At 50.5% G+C, this 21149-nt stretch overlaps 1 protein-coding gene across 4 annotated transcripts; it reads left to right on the top strand.

The window, feature by feature from the left end:
* The first annotated feature begins 25 nt into the window (after window positions 1-25).
* On the top strand, window positions 26-20057 carry CNNM3 (cyclin and CBS domain divalent metal cation transport mediator 3). Of its 4 annotated transcripts, none has more exons than XR_014315953.1 (9): window positions 26-4083; window positions 10638-10781; window positions 11774-11923; window positions 12268-12437; window positions 12640-12736; window positions 12968-13101; window positions 13549-13687; window positions 16951-17050; window positions 17620-20057. XR_014315953.1 is itself a non-coding variant. In XM_082746863.1 (8 exons), exons 1-8 carry the CDS (start codon window positions 2724-2726, stop codon window positions 17682-17684), a joined length of 2259 nt encoding a protein of 752 aa, XP_082602989.1. In that variant the 5' UTR covers window positions 26-2723; the 3' UTR covers window positions 17685-20057. The 4 variants fall into 4 exon arrangements, 1 of the variants encoding a protein (XP_082602989.1); XR_014315955.1 differs by having other exon boundaries at window positions 12572-12736; XR_014315954.1 differs by lacking the exon at window positions 16951-17050 and having other exon boundaries at window positions 12572-12736.
* Window positions 20058-21149: the final 1092 nt, after the last annotated feature.

Here is a 21149-nt window from a genome sequence, read left to right as displayed (position 1 = left end):
AAGCCAGGCTTACCAGAGTGGACAAACTGAGGCTAATGTTTAATGAAAGGGATGCACTTAGGGAGAAAAAAGAAAACTGCAGATAAAATAACAGATGCAAAAGCAGGTGGACACGAGAATAAATTTCATCTGACCATATATTTCACACATGGGTAAGCCCCTGCTACATGCCAGGTGCCACCAACCCCCACAGAGTATAGTGAGGAAGAGCCCCCGAGGGAGACAGTCACACTAGGACCTTTTGATTTCCCGTCTCTTCCACATGGAACACTCTATTCCCAAGTCTTTGTGAGGCTCACTCCCTCATTTCATCTAAGCTTCTGTTCAAATGTCACCTCCTTGGAGAAGACTTCCTTGATCAGCACATTTAAAACAGCATGGCCCCATTCACTCTGTCCTCTTCCTTATCTTGCTTTGTTTTTCTCCATAGCGCTTATTATTGGATATTAAATTGAGGATTTGTATATTGTCGTTCCCAGGCTAGAACAAAAGCTCTGGCAGGGCAGGGGGCTTTCTCGTTCCCGCATACTCCCAGCATGAGAATGTTATGCGGTACATTGCAGGAAACACTTGTTGAATGAATGAGTGAATGGGTCTTAGAAAAAGGTAAGCACTGGATGCTATTAAGGAAGAGCACATAGTTCCCATAACTATGACCCAACCTAGTCAAGATGGTTGAGGAAGACCTGCTGGAGTAAGTGACACTTGCAGACTTGAGAAATAAGCAGGAATTAGCCAGTGAAGTCACAGTAGTTAAAATGAGTTTAAAACTCAAGAATTGTATTGAGATGAAATATGGAAAGGTCTTGAACCAAATGAACAGTAAGGAAAATGGCCCAGGGTGGGTAATGAGGGACTGAAGGTCAAGTGGTATGTGTCTCCATTGATGCAATGACCACCCATTGATCCAATTACCACCCATGATGGAGGATAAAGAATGGTGCAGAGCCAATGAAGAAAGAAGCTAGAGAAGTACTGTTGAGGCCTCTATTGTTAACAGAAAATTGCCCCTTGAGCACCTTTGCCCTATTGGATTCTTTCTGACTTTGGGTATCACAGTTTAAATGACCATTTGTGTTTCCAAGTGCAATCCAGTTGTCCTACCCAAAGATTTTCTCCAAAAAAATGAATAACCAGTTGTTCTCCAAGGGTGCCTGAGACCAGATCCGTAGGGAATTTTTCCTGTCTTTGCTCTGGAACTGTTCTTTGCTAATCAATAACTTTCCAGGCACTTAACTTTCAAGTATATCATCCATTCTATTTCAGTGTCAGCATTTTATCTGGACTTGGAGACATGTGAACCAAAGGGGCTGAATCCATAGTTTTTTTTCCTTCAAAGGAGTCATGCTGATTCAGTGTAAAGACTGAGTAGTGTCATTATTGCTTCTCCTGGTGGCTTATTCTGTAATCTGCCAGTGAGGTGTAGCACCCTCTAGATAATAAAAGTTGAAAACATGGAGATGTGATTGAGTCACAGCACTGAATTTATGACGTTGAAGAGACATTCTTAGCATCCTTTGAAGAGTTTTTCCACAGAGGTTTTTGTTTGTTTGTTTGTTTTTGGTCATTTGCCATGGATTTGCTCATTTTGGCACATTGCCTTCTACAGATTTTACTTAACTGTGGCCACAGTGCCTTTATTTTTTCTTATTCTTTTCATGACCTAGCAAATGTATTTCCGTAGACTCCATAGGAAAAACTTAAATGACCTGTATATGAGCACCCTTATCAAAAGTCTATTTTTGTAAGGAGATTTGAAAATACATAAAAATGTAAAGAAAATACAAAAACAATCTGGATCCTTGTAGAAAAGCCTTGTTCGGTTTTTCTATTTACTTCCAATCTTACAGAGATCATATGCGATGGGTGAAAAACATTTCAGCCTGTCAATGAACCACATTGTCTTCTAAAATAACTCTCCAGTAAGGATCCTCTTGAATAGTTCTTGTTGTTCCCGAGGAAATATTTTCCCAAGGATTATCTGCTGGAAGTGGAGTGACCAGGTAACAGTAATTTCTGACAGAGCTGCCCTCTGCTAACGTGGCTGAGATTGTGACCAGGCAGGTCGTGTTGGAATCCTGCATCCGTGCTAAGTCATGCTTCGCTTTTTTCCTGTAAAAGGAGCTATGAGGGTCCAATGAGGTAGTGATTTCCCGTGTTTACATCATTACCATCGTTCTCCCTGGCAGGAATGCAAGTTCCATGAAGGCAAAGGGCTGTGTCTCACGTCCCCAGACACAGTCGGGCACAATCTTCAGGAAACTTGACCTTCCCAACGTCCGGTCATCGGTTGTTTCAGCTCTCCTTGCGCCTATGCCAGTGGCTCACGGGGCCCTTTCCTCGGAAACGGTCCATGACACACACTTGAACACTCTGCCTGGAACACTCCGCTCCGCGCCCCGGTTCAGGGACAAGTGCGGCCTCCAGGCTCGCCGGCACGGCCTGTGGGAACTGGACGCCCAACTCTACGCTCCGCGCGTCCGGGCTCTGGCCCCCTCTCGCCTGGGAGTCACAGCTGAGACCCCCCCGGCCGAGAGCCCCACGCCCCCGGCCCGCCCCAGGATCGCGCCGCGGCTTGTTTACTCCCCGGCGCAGCCTAGTCCGACCCTGGGGCCCGCCCCCGTCCGCCGCCTATTGGCGGAGGAGGCGCCAGGGCTAGCGACGATTGGTTCGGGGTAGGCGGAGGGTAGGCTGCGCGGGAGGCCGAGAGTGGGCAGCAGGCGATGGCGGCGGCGGCGGCGGCGGCGGGTCCTTTAGGCTGGTTGCTCGCCGCGCTGTGCCTGGGCAACGCCGCCGTAAAGGCGGCGTCGGGCCCGCGAGTGTTGGGCGTCTGTCTGGAGGAGGACGGAGCCGCGGACGTGGGGTGGGAGCGCGGAGAAGAGGTGCGGACTGCACGGGAGGCCACCTTCCGCCTACGCCTCTTCGGCTCCGGCTTGGCCAACAGCTCCTGGTCCTGGGTGGCCCCCGAGGGGGCGGGCTGCCCCGAGGGCGGGCCGGCCGCGGCGTCCGAGGAGGCGGTGGCCCCCACGGGCGAGTGGCGTGCACTGCTGCGCCTGCGCGCCGAGGCCGTGCGCCCGCATTCGGCGCTGCTGGCTGTGCGCGGGGAGCCGGACGCGTCGGCGGCCGAGGAGGCGGTGGCCCCTGCGGGCGAGTGGAGCGCGCTGCTGCGCCTGCGCGCCGAGGCCGTGCGCCCGCATTCCGCGCTGCTGGCGGTGCGCGTGGAGCCAGGCGGCGCGGCAGCCGAGGAGGCGGCGCCGCCCTGGGCATTGGGCCTGGGGGCGGCGGGGCTGCTGGCGCTGGCGGCGCTGGCGCGGGGCCTGCAGCTGAGCGCGCTGGCGCTGGCGCCGGCCGAGGTGCAGGTGCTGCGCGAGAGCGGCTCCGAGGCTGAGCGTGCGGCGGCGCGGCGCCTAGAGCCCGCGCGGCGCTGGGCCGGCTGCGCCCTGGGCGCGCTGTTGCTACTGGCCAGTCTGGCGCAGGCGGCGCTGGCGGTGCTGCTGTACCGCGCGGCCGGCCAGCGCGCCGTGCCCGCAGTGCTGGGCAGCGCAGGGCTCGTGTTCCTGGTGGGCGAGGTGGTGCCGGCTGCCGTGAGCGGGCGCTGGACGTTGGCGCTGGCGCCGCGCGCGCTGCTCCTCAGCCGCCTCGCGGTGCTGCTGACGCTGCCCGTAGCGCTGCCCGTGGGCCAATTGCTGGAGCTGGCTACGCGGCCCGGGCGGCTGCGGGAGCGCGTGCTGGAGCTGGCCCGCGGGGGTGGCGACCCCTACAGCGATCTCAGCAAGGGCGTGCTGCGCTGCCGGACCGTGGAGGACGTGCTCACGCCGCTCGAGGACTGCTTCATGCTGGATGCCAACGCCGTGCTGGACTTCGGCGTCCTGGCCAGCATCATGCAGAGCGGCCACACGCGCATCCCAGTGTATGAGGAGGAGCGCTCCAACATCGTGGACATGCTCTACCTCAAGGACTTGGCCTTCGTGGATCCCGAAGACTGCACGCCGCTCAGCACCATCACCCGCTTCTACAACCATCCACTCCACTTCGTCTTCAACGACACCAAGCTGGACGCTGTCCTGGAGGAGTTCAAACGAGGTAACGGGACATCGGGGAGGGGACACGAATGCCAGCGTTCTCCGCTGGGAAAAAGGGAGGGGCATATGGAAACTTTGAGGAAAGGGTCTTATCCTTACCGAGGTCCCTCTGAGTACTTAGATGCTGGCCTCACATCTCTCAGTGACCCTTTTGAAATATTCAAACGCTGTCGTTCAGAGCGCCGTGGAAAGCAAAATTCCGCTTTCCCTGGTAGGCCTAACTTGGGGAGCTAGGTCCACTTGACCCTAACCCACCAGTTTTTTTCCTTCAAAGTCATTTTTGTGGGCTTTGGCTTTGTAAGAGGTCTAAATTCGTAAGTAGAAACTAAAAGAACAGAAAAAAGGATGGTCTGTAGACACCTGGTCGCTTTAACCTGCACACATAACATCAAATTAGCTGGGCCTGTGACGTTTTAAGGATCATTATTAAGGTATTTTGTGGGCTGCTGCCTTGCTGATAACAGAAGAAGGAATGATACCTGATTTTCTGCAACTGTGGAAGACACTTTCACTTTGATTTAATCAGAAACAACTTTATGGATGCTGATTTAGTCTCTGCTTTGTCTTTTGTGGGGTTTTTTGTTCTGTTTTTTTTAAACTTCCCTTTTCTGACTATGAGGAAGGTCTGTCAGGGCCTCTTTCTCTCTCTCTCTTTTTTTTTAAGTGGTTTTTTTTTTTTTTTGTTTTTTTGTTTTTTTTTAATTTGAGAGAGAGAACATGAGAGAGGTCAGCTGGAAGGGGGCACTTTGCTCTTCGGTTTAAGATGGGCAAGTTGGAGCCAGTTGGGAGAGAAGGCCCACCCTCTAGGCTCCTTTTGTTCTGGGATGGTGGGTGCCCTTGGAGCAGCTCTGGGGAACCCCCTGGGGTTGAATGAGGAGCTCATCAGTTTTTACCTTTCTCCCCCTCTGACAAGTGAGGGTCATTTTCAGGGGCAGATTGGCTTTGTCTTTCCTCTGACATCCTGGAGCCTTTCTCTGCTTCTCTTTGCAGTGCATTCCTTTGAACCCCCTGGGGTTGAATGAGGAGCTCATCAGTTTTTACCTTTCTCCCCCTCTGACAAGTGAGGGTCATTTTCAGGGGCAGATTGGCTTTGTCTTTCCTCTGACATCCTGGAGCCTTTCTCTGCTTCTCTTTGCAGTGCATTCCTTTGGCAGGTACCAGTTTTTCCTCATTAAAGTCCTTTTTAGCCTAACCCCTTTCTTCATTCTGCTTATGAACAAAGGGGATATTGCAGCCTTTATGGAGCCTGAGGTTTGAGAAATCTATTCCCTTCCCGTCTCTCTGCCAAGTGTGTGAGTTGGTGGTGCCCTCTAAGTTTCCTGAAGCTGGAGTCTTGGCATCTTGGCAGCTATCATTCCAGGGCCTGTGCCTTTCATCCCTTCAGAGTACTGTCTGTTTTAGAACTCTGTAGTCTGGGAAAGGCCCCTTCTCTGGTGAGGCGCCTCTTAGTGTGCAGGCCTGAGATGATATGGAATATTTGGGGCAAACATTATCAGGAAGAGTGCGTACTCTGGAGCTACAGTAAATAAAGTGTGTTTTCTTTAAAGCTGTTAATCCTGCTGTCTTTGTCAGCCCACCATGAGAATATTTAAGGACAGTCAACCAAAGGAGGAATTAGGATGCATTCTGCTTTCAGAATCTCTGCTTTAAACCACCTGAGATCAGATTAATTGTCAGAAACCAAAGGATCCCTGCTATTCTGAAAAGAGACCTGCTGTGAGGAATGTTAACCTAGCACTTTTCTCCCGGGATGTGTTCTGACAGTTTCTTTATTGTGTTCCCTCTCCCGCTATGTCTCTGTCAAATCTTTAAAAAAAAAAAAAAAATTTAAAGGACATGGGGGGCACCTGGGTGGCTCAGTAGGTGAAGCATCTGCCTTTGGCTCAGGACATGATCTTGTGGGCCTGGGATCGAGTCCTGTATCAGGCTCCCTGCTCAGTGGGGAGTCTGCTTCTCCCTCCCTCCTTCCCCCTGCTTGTGCTTTCTCTCTCTCACTGTCTCTCAAATAAATAAATTAATGAAAGAAAGGCAGAGGAATTTAAACTCCATCTGCATTTTTACAAATATCCTAGAAATTAGGCATTGTGGAAGAGTTCTATAGCATCTGTAATTTGGGAGTACATTTGAGCCTGCTAACTAGAATTAAAGCTCTGTAGTGCTTTTTCAGGGCTTTCTGGTTGATGCTGTTAAGATGCACCATCTGCCCCTTAACCTGAGGCTCTGTGCTCCGGGAGAGCTGTAGGCACCTGTCCTGGGGCCTGTGGTGTTTCCAGTCAGCCAGCCAGGGGCCCGTGTGTTTTCAGAGCATTGTATCCCATCAGATGAGAAATAAATTTTAATCCCTCCAGCTGCCTGTTCTTTGTGTAGCCCTTCTGCTTTTTCATGGTTGCCGTCTCGACCCCTCAGACATTCTGTCTTGAGATGAAATCACATGGCCACTGTGTCGGGGGATCTTTGAGGGGCTCTGCTTTCGTCTGTTATCCATTCACCCCATGCGGCAGGTCACTGAGAGACTTGTGCCTGTTTTACAGAAGTTTGAAAGCAGGGGAGAAGTTACTTTCTTCTAATGGTAACCTGCTTGAGGGACTGGCATTCTGGAAGAATGCAGCTGAAATGGATTCTCTCTGCCTTTAGACGGTCATCTAGAACCTGGGCTTTGGTTCCCAGATTCTGACCAAAATTGTATGTTGAGCTTCCGCCTTCCTAATCCAGTCTGACAGATTAGTATCACATGGCGGGTCGGCTTGGTCCTCACAGAAGTGATGCCCCATCTGCCTGTGTGAGCCATTCCCAGCACAGATACCCAGGAGTGGGAAGCATCTGGAAATGCTGCTGTTCTTCATTTAGTACTTCTGTCTCAGCAGGAATGAGCAGGTAGTTCTTGGGGACCCCTGGCCTTTTTCTCCTGGAAAGGGGGAAGACAGTGCGGTTATTTCTGCCTTTAATTTTTGTCTGAACATGTTCGATCATCCTGAAGAACAGTGCTTTCTTTAGAAGGGCCTCTGGGCTGGAGACAGTACCCTAGCCCAATGTAACTCACCCAGAAGGGAGGGTCTCCCTAAGATTTGGTCTGTTGTTCTCCAGTGATCGTGAGTTAAATATGATGGTTAAGAGAATGGATTCAGGGCATCTAGGTGGCTTAGTTAGTTAAGCGTCTGCTTCAGCTCAGGTCATGATCCCAGGGTCTTGGGATCCAGTCTTGTGTTGGGGGAGGTCCCTGCTTAGTGTGGGCTGCTTCTCCTCCCCTTACTCCCTTGCTCCCTCCTGCTCATGGTCTCTTTCTCTCTCTCTACCAAATAAATAAATAAAATATAAATAAAATCTTAGAAAAGAAAAAACACATTTCAGGAGCCTGTTGCCTGGGTTCAAATCTCGGTTTTGCACTTTGGTGAGTCACTGAAGCTCTCTTAGCCTCAGTTTTCTCGGCAGACTGTAAATGGGAATAATACTCTCTTCCCACTAAGTTGTTAAGTGAATACAGCACTTAGTGGCCAACACTCAGTAGGCACATTTGTGCCACATTGCTTCAGTTCACAGGTGTGTTGCTTTTTGCATTTCAGCATTTCTGCAATCAGGATGTGCCTCACAATTGACAGCATCTTCAATTTGATGAAATACATTAAATGTTTTCTTTTTCTTTTCTAGAGCCTCATTCCTTTTTTTTTTTAAGATTTTATTTATTTTTTAAATATTTAAGATTTATTTATTTATTTGACAGAGAAATCACAAGTAGGCAGAGAGGCAGGCGGGGGGGGGGGAGCAGGTTCCCCGCTGAACAGAGAGCCAGATATGGGGCTTGATCCCAGGACCCCGAGATCATGACCTGAGCCAAAGGCAGAGGCCCAATCTACTGAGCCACCCAGGCACCCTTAAGATTTTATTTTTAAGTCATCCCTACACCCAGCATGGGGCTAGAACTCATGACCCTGAGATCAAGAGTTGCATGCTCCACCAACTGAGCCAGCCAGGCACCCCTCCCTCATTCCTTTCTTGATCATTTGGCCAGTGGTCTATTAATAATAATAGCTTTTGGTTGACTGGACATTTTCATTGTACCTAATTTGGAGCAGAGGTGTTTCTGCACCTGATGCTGGGGCATGGGGCGTGGATGCTGAATGAGGCAGAGCGTGCCAGATAGACTTCAAGAGGCTATGTTTCTGAACTCAAGTTCACTACACCGTAACTAAACCCAACCTATATAAAGTATAATTGACCCAAAGAAGTGAACTTGACTTTTCGCTTTACCAAAAGATTTTTTTTTTAAGATTTTATTTATTTATTTGACAGACAGAGATCATAAGTAGGCAGAGAGGCAGGCAGAGGGAGAGGAGGAAGCAGGCTCCCTACGGAGCAGAGAGCCCGGTGTGGGGCTTGATCCCAGAACCCTGGGATCATGACCTGAGCCGAAGGCAGAGGCTTTAACCCACTGAGCTACCCAGGTGCCCCTACCAAAAGATTCTTGAAGCAGATACCAGGCTTCCTTTTACCCAAAACCTTTTTCATTAATAATGAAGGGCATGGCTGAGATGAGTTTCTCAGAGTTCATATCCTAGACCTGCACAACTCCTTTGAGCAGCCACTGCCCACATGGGGTTAAAAGGTAGCTGGGCTGAACTGAGATGTGCTAGCAGTGCCTAACACACACCAGACTTCAAAGACAGTACAAAAAAGGAATATATGTTTAAATTTAAGGTTTTTTTATTTTATTTATTTATTTATTTATTTATTTGACAGAGATCACAAGCAGGCAGAGAGGCAGGCAGAGAGAGGAAGGAAAGCAGGCTCCCTGCTGAGCAGACAGCCCGATGCGGGGCTTGATCCCAGGACTCTGGGACCATGACCTGAGCCGAAGGCAGAGGCTTTAACCCACTGAACCATCCAGGCGCTCCTAATATTTTATTTTTATTTATTTATTTGAGAGAGAGAGACAGCGAGAGAGAGCATGAGCGAGGAGAAGGTCAGAGGGAGAAGCAGACTCCCCGTGGAACTGGGAGCCTGATGTGGGACTCCATCCCGGGACTCTAGGATCATGACCTGAGCTGAAGGCAGTTGCTTAACCAACTGAGCCACCCATGCGCCCCCAAAATTAAAAATTTTTTAAATTAATTAATTTTTTAAAGATTTTATTTGTAAGTAATCTCTATATCCAATATGGGGCTTGAACTTACAACTCCAAGATCAAGAGTTGCATGCTCTACCAACTGAGCCAGGCAGCTGCCCCTGTTTTAATATATTTTTTTAAAGATTTATTTATTTATTTATTTGACAGAGAGAGAGAGACAGAGATCACAAGTAGGCAGAGAGGCAGGCAGAGAGAGAGAGGAAGGGAAGCAGGCTCCCTGCTGAGCAGAGAGCCCGATGCGGGACTCGATCCCAGGACCCTGAGACCATGACCTGAGCCGAAGGCAGCGGCTTAACCCACTGAGCCACCCAGGCGCCCTGTTTTAATATTTTTAATTTTTTTAGATTTTATTTATTTGAGAGAGGGGGAGAGAGAGAGTGGAGGGGGAGGGGAAGAGGCAAGAGAATCTCAAGCAGACCCCATACTGAGTGTGGAACCTGATGTGGGGCTTGATCTTGCAACTCTAAGATAATGAACAGAGCTGCTGAAATCAATCAAGAATTGGATGCTTAACTGAGCCACCCAGGAGCCCCTGTTCTAATATTTTTATATCAATTGCATGTTATAGTGATATTGAGGGCTATACGGAGTTAATTATAGTATGTTGTTAATTTCACTTGTGTCTTTTTTTTTTTTTTTTTTTTTAATGTGGCTACTCAGAAATTTAAAATTGCGTATGTGGTTTCCATTCTGTTTTTTTTGGGCGGGTATAAAGTTTTATAGATGAGAAGCAAAGTCAGTTCTTGAAGTTTTCACAACATTCCCCAGCACTCTGAAGCTTGGGCTTTTGTTCAGACTTCTATTTCTTTATCAGACAAGGAAACAAACAGGAGGCTCACCTGAAGGAGGGGAAAGTGAACAGCTCCAGGCTGCAGCTCTTCCTCCCACACCATCTGGGCTCTTACTGGTCGCTCACCATTTGTCATCTTCCCCTGGATGACTTGCATAGACCTAGGCTTCTGGAAATAAAGGACAGCTTTCAGAACTGGGGAAACTTTCCCAGAAGAGTCACTGGGTGGCCCCTCTGCCCCTGCACCCAATTTAGGCCGTCCCAGGGGAGCCCATGCTTCTGGAGTCAGTGCCCTTGTGCGTGCAGCCCTCCCTTGTCTGGTTGGTCAGACCATCCTTATCTAAATCGCATTCCTGTGGACCCAGGCTGACGTGGCGCTGTCCTTGCCTGGGTGGCCTTGTGCAGCTGACCACAGTGCCTGAGATGGAGGGCCCTTGTGTGTAAAGGGAAGCTCATCCTCATGAGTGTGTTGAGAGTCTTAGGTAAGAACTTAGGGAGAATCTCACTAGTACCTGGTACCTTGTGGGATCTTGTGGGAACACAGACATCAGCTTCTGTCATTCTGATGAGCTCATACCAGGCAGGACTAAGCAAAATGGGAGGCCCCTCCGGCCAGCTGTAATCTGAGCGTCTTCTCCCCCAGGGAAGTCCCACCTGGCCATCGTGCAGAAGGTGAACAACGAGGGTGAAGGTGACCCCTTCTACGAGGTGCTAGGCCTGGTCACCCTAGAGGACGTCATTGAGGAGATCATTAAGTCTGAGATCCTGGATGAGTCTGAGGACTACCGTGAGTCTTGACTCCTGGCGTTGTTCCATCTCAACTGGTCTGTCAAGCCTGCTGAGATATGTGGTGTTCATCAACCTCAGAGGACAGTAGGTCTCCGTGTTGTTGAAACAAGGCTGGATCTCCAGTCTGAGCTGTTACCTAGCCAGTCATTTGAGGGAGGGGGCCAGCATGGCCTCCTTGCTGGAGGGCCCCCCCCCCACCTGTGCCTGGAGGCAGAGCCGCAGTGGCCTGGTGGTTGGGGCCTCTGCCCTTTATGGGCCTTTCCCAGGCTCTCGTCTTCCTTGGCCTTTTGGCTTTCTCATGTTCTTTCCTATATTGCAGAAGCCTCTCCTCAAAGAATTCCATTCTTTACTGCTGAGATGGTCTTAACAAAACCAAACATCCTGGGGCCTGTGATTGTGCCTTAGAGGTACCTGCCTCTTAGGAAGATGGCTAAGGTCTGCAGGGCAGACACAGAGCCCGTGCTTGATGGCTCAGGCCTTACATGCACTCTTGGGACAGAACCCCCCCCCCCCACCTCTGTTTACTGTCAAGTAATTGCTTTGCCCAGAGTCTGTCCCCAAAATGCAGCCTCTTGAGTGTGGCTCCTCAGACTGCCATAGGCATGGGGACATCAGGTTACCTGCTGCTGTGTAGCCCCTATAATCTGCAAAGACATGGTTTCTCGTGACCAACTGTGGCTCTTTCTAAAGCAGCCCTGCTGTCTTGTCAGAGTTTACCTTCCCAGCTCCGAGGAGAGGAGCAGTCCCTTCCTGTACTTCCTCAGGCTATAGCTGGAGTAAAGGCCTGTGCCCTCTGTCGTGAATGCCAGGTTTGTTTCGTGCTGGGAGTGGCCGCCAGGCCGCAGCAAGGCAGCATGCCGAGGCTGTATCCCTGGGCTCTGATGCTGCCGCCTCCCCTACTGAGAACCCCCAGGCCTGGGCACCATGCCTTCGTTTGGTCATGCTGATTGGAGGGACACTGTGCCTCAGTGGGCCTTCTCACCATCCTAGGAGACGCTGCCGTGAGGAAGAAGCCTGCTCCTCTGAGTGCCCCTCTCAGGCGGAAAGAGGACTTCTCCCTGTTCAAGGTGTCTGATGATGAATATAAAGTGAAGATCTCACCTCAGCTGCTCTTGGCCACCCAGCAATTCCTGTCCCAAGGTGAGGGTGAAGGGTTAGCCTTTGCTTTCTTGCTCACGTCCAGTGGGTCAGGAGGCCCCAAGGGCAGACACCAAGGGCCCTCATTCCCAATAAGGAGGAGAGTATCCTGGAGAACTTCTTTGCTTCTGTCTAGCCCCACCAGCGTCTCCAGGCATCTGAGGGGGCAGCTCCTCATGACAGGGCTGAGAGCAGGAGCTGGGCTAGCAGGAGCTAGCCTTGGCCTGAGGGAGTGTGGCCTGCCCAGTACTCTCGTGTTGGAGAGGTGACTTGGCTTGGGGCAGCAGGAGTCATGCAGGCCACTCTGGGCCCAATGGACACTGTCCCTTTTATCCACCGTGGGGCAGAGGTGGATGTGTTCAGCCCCTTGCGGATCTCCGAGAAGGTCCTGCTGCACCTGCTGAAGCATCCCAGCGTCAACCAGGAAGTGAGGTTTGATGAGAGCAACCGTTTAGCTGCTCACCATTACCTGTACCAGCGCAGCCAGCCAGTGGACTACTTCATTCTCATCCTGCAGGTAACTGCCAGCCCATGTGGGAGCCCCCCACTTGCTCAGAAAGTAGGGGAGGGTCTGGGAGGGGGGGGTCATCTCCATCCACACCCCCTGGATAACTGGGGTTGGTGCTTTCTCCCTGTGCTCTCTTCTGGCAGGCAAGGTAATCTGTCCACATCTGTTTCTCTCCCTGCCCCTCCTTCCTCCCTCTCCCTACACCTCCCAGGGCAGGGTTGAGGTGGAGATCGGGAAAGAGGGCCTGAAGTTCGAGAATGGGGCTTTCACCTACTATGGAGTGTCTGCCCTGACATCACCATCCTCGGGTAAGCTGCAGCCCTTCCTGGCTTCCCAGGGCGCAGGACTCTGGGCTGGCTTTTCTCCTGTCTGGGCTGTATCGAGGGAGGGGGCAGTGTTTGTTTTGGGGCTGTCTCTGTTGCTTGCCCTCCTTTTCTGTGCTTGTAGCCGTGTTTCCTCCCAGAGGGATCTGTGGGGTGGATCTTGGAGACGGTGCAGTTGTCCCCACCAGAGACGTCACTGATTGTTCCTTCTGCTAGTTCACCAGTCCCCGGTGTCCTCGCTCCAGTCCCTCCGCCACGACCTGCCGCCCGAGCCAGCTGATGGTGCCTGCTTGTCTGCATACTGTCCTGACTACACCGTGAGGGCCCTCTCTGACCTGCAGCTCATTAAGGTGACTGTCTGGGCTGTTCATTGGTGCTGGCTGTTAGCCAGCTTTGTGTCCCTAAGGGGCTAAACCAGCCAGCTACAAGTTTGTATGGATTAAGAGTAAATTCTGCTTGAGTCTTTCTGAGACTTGCCAGAGCAAGACCTTGTTACTTGCTCTGAAGGACAGATGTCCTTGGCTCCAGGAAGTCCCTCTGACTTCTGGCAGTCTAGTCCCATCGCCAGGACTGTGCACCCAGTTTCCTTTTGAGATCTTGAAGACACTGCTTGATTGCTCATCTCTGCCCTTAGCTGGCTTGAAGCTCTTCTTTTTTTCTTGATCCTGTCGAATGTGATGCTCCCACCTAGTTCTGGTGCTTATGGGCAGGAGGGAGACATGTGACCTTCCTGGACCTCACTTTCTCCGCCTGGCTTCGCGAGTTGCACCTGCCTGGGAATGCTTTCTGTTCTCCAGGTCACGCGGCTGCAGTACCTCAATGCACTCCTGGCTACCCGAGCCCAGAGCCTGCCACAGTCCCCGGAGAACACAGACCTCCAGGTCATCCCAGGAAGCCAGACCAGGCTCCTTGGGGACAAGACAGCCACAGCAGCAGGTGAGCCCCGCAAGGCCACATCCCTCGGTATGGCAGCCCAGAGGGCAGGCATGTCCTTTGCTGCTCCTTGCCGCTCCCACACACACTCACTCTGCCCCCACTCTGCCTTGTGTTTCTCTTTCCTTGTCCCCTTTTCTGCCCATCCTTTCCTTTTTCTCTTTTCATTGTTCTTAGTAGCTTCGGTGACACTGCACCACAGACCAGCTGGCATTTAAAGTATGTTCAGTCAGCATTTTCTCTGGAGGACTGTTAGGATGGGTTGCCTTAGTTAGGGAACAGGTACTGAATGGGAATAAGATCAAGTTCAGACACTCTTGGTCAGTTAGGTTTGGGGGTAGGTCACCAGTGGGCCTGGCTCTGAAGGTGGCTGGCTGGCGGACACCATCCCAGGAGCTGAGAAGGGCAGCAGCTGAGGTGTTTGGTCAGGTCAAGCTAACACATAAGGCCTGTCCCTGGGGCGCCTGGGTGGCTCAGTGGTTTGGGCTGCTGCCTTTGGCTCGGGTCATGATCTCAGGGTCCTGGGATCGAGCCCCACATCGGGCTCCCTGCTCCGCAGGAAGCCTGCTTCCCTCTCTCTCTCTCTCTGCCTGCTTGTGATCTCCATCTCTCTCTCTCTCTCTGCCTGCTTGTGATCTCCATCTTTCAAATAAATAAATAAAATCTTTAAAAAAAAAAAAAAAAAAAATAAGGCCTGTCCCTCACATCTCGGGCTCCACTGTGAGCCAGATACCACTTTGGAAGAAATAGACTTTGTAATGTGGGGTGAGGCTAGGAGTACTAAAAAGTTCAGGTTGCCTTGTTACTCAGGAAGGTACTTTTATTCTGATTGAGCTTCTAAGTTGGGGTCAGAGATTCACTTGAAGGCTGGGTGGTCCTGGGGGAGTGGCTAGGGCTTCCAGAGAGGCTGTGGAAGGAGCTGCAGGCTGCCAGCTGCCCTGGGCACTCTGAAGTGGGGACACCGAGCCTTGTAGATTATAAGGAGGGAAAATAAAAAGGAGCCTGTGGAGAGTGGGCTTTGGCTAGGAGTGCTAAAAAGTTCAGGTTGCCTTGTTACTCAGGAAGGTACTTTTATTCTGATTGAGCTTCTAAGTTGGGGTCAGAGATTCACTTGAAGGCTGGGTGGTCCTGGGGGAGTGGCTAGGGCTTCCAGAGAGGCTATGGAAGGAGCTGCAGGCTGCCAGCTGCCCTGGGCACTCTGAAGTGGGGACACCGAGCTCTCTTGAACACTAGCTCTCCCTGGCAACTCGCTAGGAGCTTTGCTCGTCCTCACTCGTCTAAGACAACTTCTCCATTTTCAGAGGTGGTAGTTGTTAGACCCATTTTACAGATGAAGAATAAGGAGCAGAGAGAGACCTGGGCACCCTGGCTTGGATCCTGTGCATGCCTTTGGCCTCTGGGCATTGGTGTGTCACAGGGACACAGACATCGGGTTTGGTTACTTAGACCCACCCTTGAGAACACGAACGTGTTTTTGTGATGCCTGCTTTCTGAGAGGAGATACGCAGGTGCGAGGGACAGGAACCCTGCTGCAGGCCCGTGAGTGGCTCAGCTCCTGAGCGCTCCATCTCTGTGCGCTGGCGAAAGGGGGTCCCAGCTTGAGGCACGCTGCTCCAGGTCGGATCTGGGCCTTCTCAGTGAGTGTGTACTAAGAAGGGGTGTTCTGTGTTTTAGGACTGATCACGGGTCTGTATTTACCTGCTGTGATGTTTTGTTGTGAGATGCCACTTACACCATCACTTTAGACTTGGGTCTCAAAAGTCAGTATATTTTTGTTTTTTCAAAATGTGAGTGTTTGGTTTTGTTTTTTTCTTTCTTTCTTTCTTTTTTTTAAGATTTTATTTATTTATTTGACAGACCGAGATCACAAGTAGGCAGAGAGGCAGGCAGAGAGAGGAAGAAGCAGGCTCCTTGCCGAGCAGAGAGCCCGATGCAGGGCTCCATCCCAGGACCCTGGAATCATGACCTGAGCCGAAGGCAGAGGCTTTAACCCACTGAGCCACCCTGGCGCCCCGGTTTTGTTTTTTTCCAATGTGAATCTTTTCTGCCTTCATCTGCTTATTCAGACTGTATGTGTTCTATTCAAGGTGTACACTTAAAATCTAAGAATGATGGTTTTTTCCTTCATTTCGTCCTTTATTATACACGCAGTTTTTTAAGGTTCTTTTTGGGCTTCAGCTGTTCATTGGGCAGTTCTCTGAGGAAACACAGGTGTCCCCTAAAGCTCTCTTTACACCACTTTGCTTTTACAAAAGACTTAGGTTTGTGCCCATTTTCACTAACTGAAAGAACTCCAAAGAGGAGTTTTGCTTTATGAAATGCTCATTGTTTCTTTGCTTTATGCTGTGCTGGCTTGCACAGGATTTCATGGGAGCGCTCTGCTGTCGGGAGGCGGGGGGAGACGCGTGACCTGCAGTGGCCCTGTGGGTCCTTTGCCTCTCTGCAACGGCTTACCCGCTTTGCACGGGGGCGGCGGTGTCCTTGCCAGTGACGTTTTTCCGAGGCCATTATGCTGAGCGTAGTGCACTGCCATCTCATTCTTTTGTCAGGATGTTGGTTTTCCCCCATTCGAGACCAGATATTTGTCCCCCACGTGGCTGGCCTGCCGTCCTCCCCCTCCCCGCCTCAGCCCTCTGAGGCCCTGCTGCGGCTCATCTGTGCTCGGTGGTCGCCGCTGAGAGGGTCTTCATGTCAGTGGCTCATCTGTGGTAGGTGGCCCCTGCTGCCCCCAGGAGGGCTTCATGCCGCTGCCCTTGTGATATCGCCAGGAACGCTGTGGGTCGGAACCACCCCTGATTGACTTGGGCACCGGATTTGCTGGCAGAGAAATGCCTTTATTGAGATGCTTGGGAAATTTTTAACTCCTGCAGCGGGGATGGGCATACTGACCAGTTGTTTATGGATTCTATATAGCTGCCTTTGGCTGCAGCTGTGGAGCGGACTTGTTGCCACAGGGATGGAGACCTACAAAACCTAAAAATGTAGGCCCTTTGCAGAAGGTTCCTGGACCCCTGGCCCATCATGTCAGACTCAGCATAGCTCCTGCACAGTGACCATTCCCAGAGCTGATTTCCAAGGGAGAGTCCACTCCAGATGCTGCGCTACCTGCTTCCTCTGGTTCCGAGCCTCGGGCCACAGGGGACACACCTGTCCGGCCCCCGCCTGCCCCTCTCCAGCAGCCTGCGGGGTTGCCCAAGCCGAGCTGCCCTGCCGGCGCAGCTGCACAGCTGGTCTCCTCTTGTCTCTCTCCCCTCTGCTCTCTCTAGCCTTCCCCGTAGACCTTTCCCTCTTTGGCACATTTGGAAACTGCAGTTGATAATTGACTGTGGACTAGTGAGCATTTTTTGTTTTCAGAAAACACCCAAGGTAAATATCTTCCCTTTCCCTTTCCTTTGCTTTCCTTCCCCATCCCTGTAGCTGCAGGGAGGGGCCCTGGGCACTGCTGCCCCCAGACAGGAGGTGTTTCTCCCGGGGTGGGTGGTGAGGGCCCTTCCTGTCCTTCATTGCTGCTTTCCTTCTCATTTGCTAAAAGACAGGCGGGGTCATGAAAGAACCTGCTCAGTGGTGGAAACTACAGCTTCCTTCGGGGCAGGGCTTTTCCCAGCTTCCTTTGGGGCAGGGCCTTTCGTGTCCCTGGCAGGCTTCTTTCACCCAGCCTTATGGCCTGCTGTGAACAGAAACCCCCGGCCTGCTTTCCCACCTCTCTTGCCGATGTAGCCCTCCTCCTCCCAGTGGTTTTCTCTTGGGGGGTGGAGTTAGCCTGCCCACTTTCCTGCCTGCTCACTCCCAGCTCTGCCTTGGCACTGAGGTGTCCTGTGGCTCCTCCGCCTTGCCAGCCCCTTCCTGTCCTGAAGAGAATTTTGATACTTGGTTTGGATGGGACCTGCTCCCTTCACTGGTTTTGATATTAATTCTCCTTTTCCTCTCTCCCCTAGGGCCGCACCACAGCAGACCCAGCCTTCCAGCGGAGGAGAGCCCTGGGCGGAACCCAGGGGTTTAACTGCTTGCCAGGCAGCCCCAGGTCTGGGGAATGGACAAGCACGTGGGGAACTGGAGAGCCGAGGAGTAGCTTCCTGTCAGCCTGTCCCCATCCCCTCCAGGCCACGTTTTAGATGGCCCTTATAGATGTGGGTCTTGGGCTGTCCTCAGAACCAGACTTAAGTGCCGGGAGCCTTCAGCAGTCCTGCCCTCCTTTAGGAAATGGGGGTCAGTTGGGGCACAGCCCTCCAGGCCTGCTTCTGAATGGGAATGAAAAGGACACCATCCTCTCTGGTCCCCAGGACCCAGCCTTCTCCCCGTGACAGTGCAGTGTATTTATACCTCTTTGGGCCAAGCCATGATGTGAGTGCACGATTACTGCCTTGATGTGGCTGTGACCTGTACTCACTTCGCCTTTAATTTGCCAGCCTTCTGCTGCCGGCAGCACTTTCTGAGCAAACCAGGGGCACTAGTTTGGGCTGGGGGTTCACATCCTTGGCCACAGTGAACTATTTGGCTTCCCTTACAATGCCATGTTTCCAAGCACATGCCCCAGCCTGTCCCATGTGCCAAACCTCGAAGTTCAGTGACCCACCAGTATGTCCCACTGCCTTGCTCCCTCCTGTGGAGGTTGCTTCTCTGAGCTCTGCGCTCAGAGCCCCAAGCGAGCAAGCTGGCCCCCAGTGGCACTGAGGAGGCCTGCTCCTTCTGCTTCTCTGCCTGTCTTACTTAGTTGCCACTAACAGTATTGTCACTTTCTGTGTTTGAAGAAGAGAAGTCACACGTGGGAGGACGTGCTGCTCCTAACCCTCTCTCAGTTGCTGGATCCCGGGGAGTATAGCCAACTGTTAGGCCTACTTTGTACCTCCTTCCTAGGCCTCCATGGAGAGCTGGGTGGCTGCCATCTGCTTGGAGAGCAGCAAGGAGGGGAAGGGTTGGTTGTGGAGCACGTAGAGCCTCATCCCCTTTAAAAACAAAAAAACCCCATCGGTTTTTCTTGTATCTGTAACATTTCAGCTCTTTGCTTTTTTTTTTTGCTGTTCTTAGCTACAGGGTTTTAGAGGATTGGGAACAAGAAGGCATTTATGTTTTCTTTCTGGCTTACCCATTTTTACCTCCTGCAGTTCTTCAACTGTGTAGAAACTGGGGCGTCACAGAGACCTAGCGTTGCAGATTGGATAGGGAGGGAGGAGGACTTCTAGAGGCTTCTCAGAGGAATTCGGGTCCCTTATCTGGGACCAGTGGGAATGAAGGCCAAAGAGCAATGGCATGCTCACTTAGAAACTTCTCAAGGAATTCTAAGAGCAAACCCAGGTGGGAAACATGTTTTACGATCATCTCTCTCCATAACAGTGGTTCTTAACTTTAGCTGCATGTTAGAATCACCTGGCAAATTGAAAAATACTGATACCTGATAGCTGGGGCTCCCTCTTTGAGGGAGCCTGATTTGGTTAATCCGAGGATCAGGATTTTATTTTTTCAAACAATTTTAATTAAAACAAAAAAACAACTATACTTTTTTTTTTTCTTTCTCTTAAGTCACCTGCACACCCAGTATGGGGCTTGAACTCCCAACCCTGAGATCAAGAGTCGTGTGCTCTACTGACTGAGCTGGCCAGGCACTCCTGAAACAATTTTATTATACATAAGAGTGAAGAGTTCCATCTACCCTTCACTCAGCTTCCCTAAATGTTAACATCTTACATAACCTGGTACATCTATCAGAACTAAAAAAAATTAACATCGGTACAAACCTGTGAACTGAATTACAGAGTTCATTGGATCTTACCAGTTTCTCTAGTAATGTCCTTTTTTCGTTGCAGGATCCAATCTAGGATACCAAGTTGCATTTAGAGTTACTGCTTACTCTTTTCTGACTTGTTTTGAAACAATTACAGATTTGTAAGAAGTTGCAAGCAGGAGGGACCCTTCACCCAGTTTTCCTCCATGCTTATTCTTGCACAGTTAGAACACAGTATCAACACCACGAAGCTGACACTGGCCAAGTGTGAGGTATCATTCTCTGTCCTCCTGGGTAGATTTGTGTAGTTGCCACTGCACTCTCAGTAGAGTTGTCCCACCACCACAACGGTCTCTCTCGGAGCTCCCCGTTAAGAGCCCCAGCCACCCGCTCGGCCTCCATCCCCAATCCCTGGCAACCACTAATCTAAGATTTTGTCATTTCAACAACATTGTATACAGTGTGTGACCCACCAGTCACCAGTTCGGGATTGGCTTTTTTTCACTCTGCAGAATATTCCAGAGATGGTTCCAGGTTGTTGTGTGTGTCAGTAGTTCGTTCCCTTTGATTGCTGCGTAGTATTCCTTGGTATGCTCACTGTCCCGTTGAAGGACATCTGGGTGGCTATTCCAAATAAAGCTGCTACGAACATTCCTTACAGGTTTTCGTGTTAATGTTGGCTTTCTGAGGAAAATGTCCAGTAATACAGTTACAAGGTTGTGTGGTCATTGCATGGTTGATTTTTTTTAAAGAGACCACCACACTGCCTTTAGCTATACGATTTTGTATTCCCACCAGTGACGTGTGAGTGAGCCAGTTCCTTAAAATCCTCACCAGCATTTGATGTTGTCATCGTTTATTTTTAGCCATTCTGGTAGGTGTATAGTGAGATCTCATTGTGGTTTCCAGTTGTATTAACATAAGGGCTGATGGAGATCTTTTCATATGCTGCTTGTGTGAAATAACTATTGTTTTTCACCCATTTCTGGTTGGATTGTATGGTCTTTTACTGTTGTTTTGAGAGTTCTTTATATAGTCCTTTGTTGGGTTTTTGGCTTGCAAATATTTTCTCTCAGTCTATAGCTTTTCTTTCTTTTTCATCCTATAACAGGATCTTTTATATAGCAAAAGTTGTTAATTTTTAAAAAAGATTTTATTTATTTGAGAGTGAGAGAACATGGGAGTGGGTAGAGTTAGAGGGAAAACCAGACTCCCCGCTGAGTAGGGAGCCCGGTATGGGACTCAATCCCAGGACTCTGGGATCATGACCTGAGCCAAAGGCAGTTGCTTAACCAGCTGAGCCACCCACATCTCCCAAAAGTTGTTAATTTTGATGAAGTCCAGTTTACCAGTTTTCTTTTACCGATTATGCTTTTGGTATCATGTCTAAGAATTCTTTACCTACTCTAGGTCCCAAAGATTGTCTCCTAGGTTTTTTTCTCCCAAAATTTGTATAGTTTTATGCTTTATCTTTGCTAATTTTTAAAAAAAGATTTTATTTATTTGTCAGAGAGAGTGAGCACAGGCAGAGGCAGAGAGAGAAGCAGGCTCCCTGCTGAGCAAGGAGCCCGATGTGGGACTCGATGCCAGGACGCTGGGATCATGACCTGAGCCGAAGGCAGCCGCTTAACCAACAGAGCCACCCAGGTGTCCCTCTTTGTGCTATTTTTTGAGGGTTTTATAATTTTTGTATAAGATTTAGATCAAGGTTTTTTGTCTTTTTTTTTTTTCTAAGCCTATGGACAT

This window comes from Mustela nivalis (genome assembly GCF_964662115.1).
Source record: "Mustela nivalis genome assembly, chromosome: 8".
Lineage (NCBI taxonomy): Eukaryota > Metazoa > Chordata > Mammalia > Carnivora > Mustelidae > Mustela > Mustela nivalis.
Note: the sequence above shows the minus strand (reverse complement) of the source record. Positions and strands in the feature narration are given on the sequence as shown.

Coding starts and splice junctions, on each gene's coding strand:
- CNNM3 (XM_082746863.1), top strand. CDS start 2,724: ATGGCGGCGGCGGCGGCGGCGGCGGGTCCTTTAGGCTGGTTGCTCGCC. Junction 11,924..12,267: donor CCAGCAATTCCTGTCCCAAG/GTGAGGGTGAAG, acceptor ACCGTGGGGCAG/AGGTGGATGTGTTCAGCCCC. Junction 12,737..12,967: donor CCTGACATCACCATCCTCGG/GTAAGCTGCAGC, acceptor TCCTTCTGCTAG/TTCACCAGTCCCCGGTGTCC.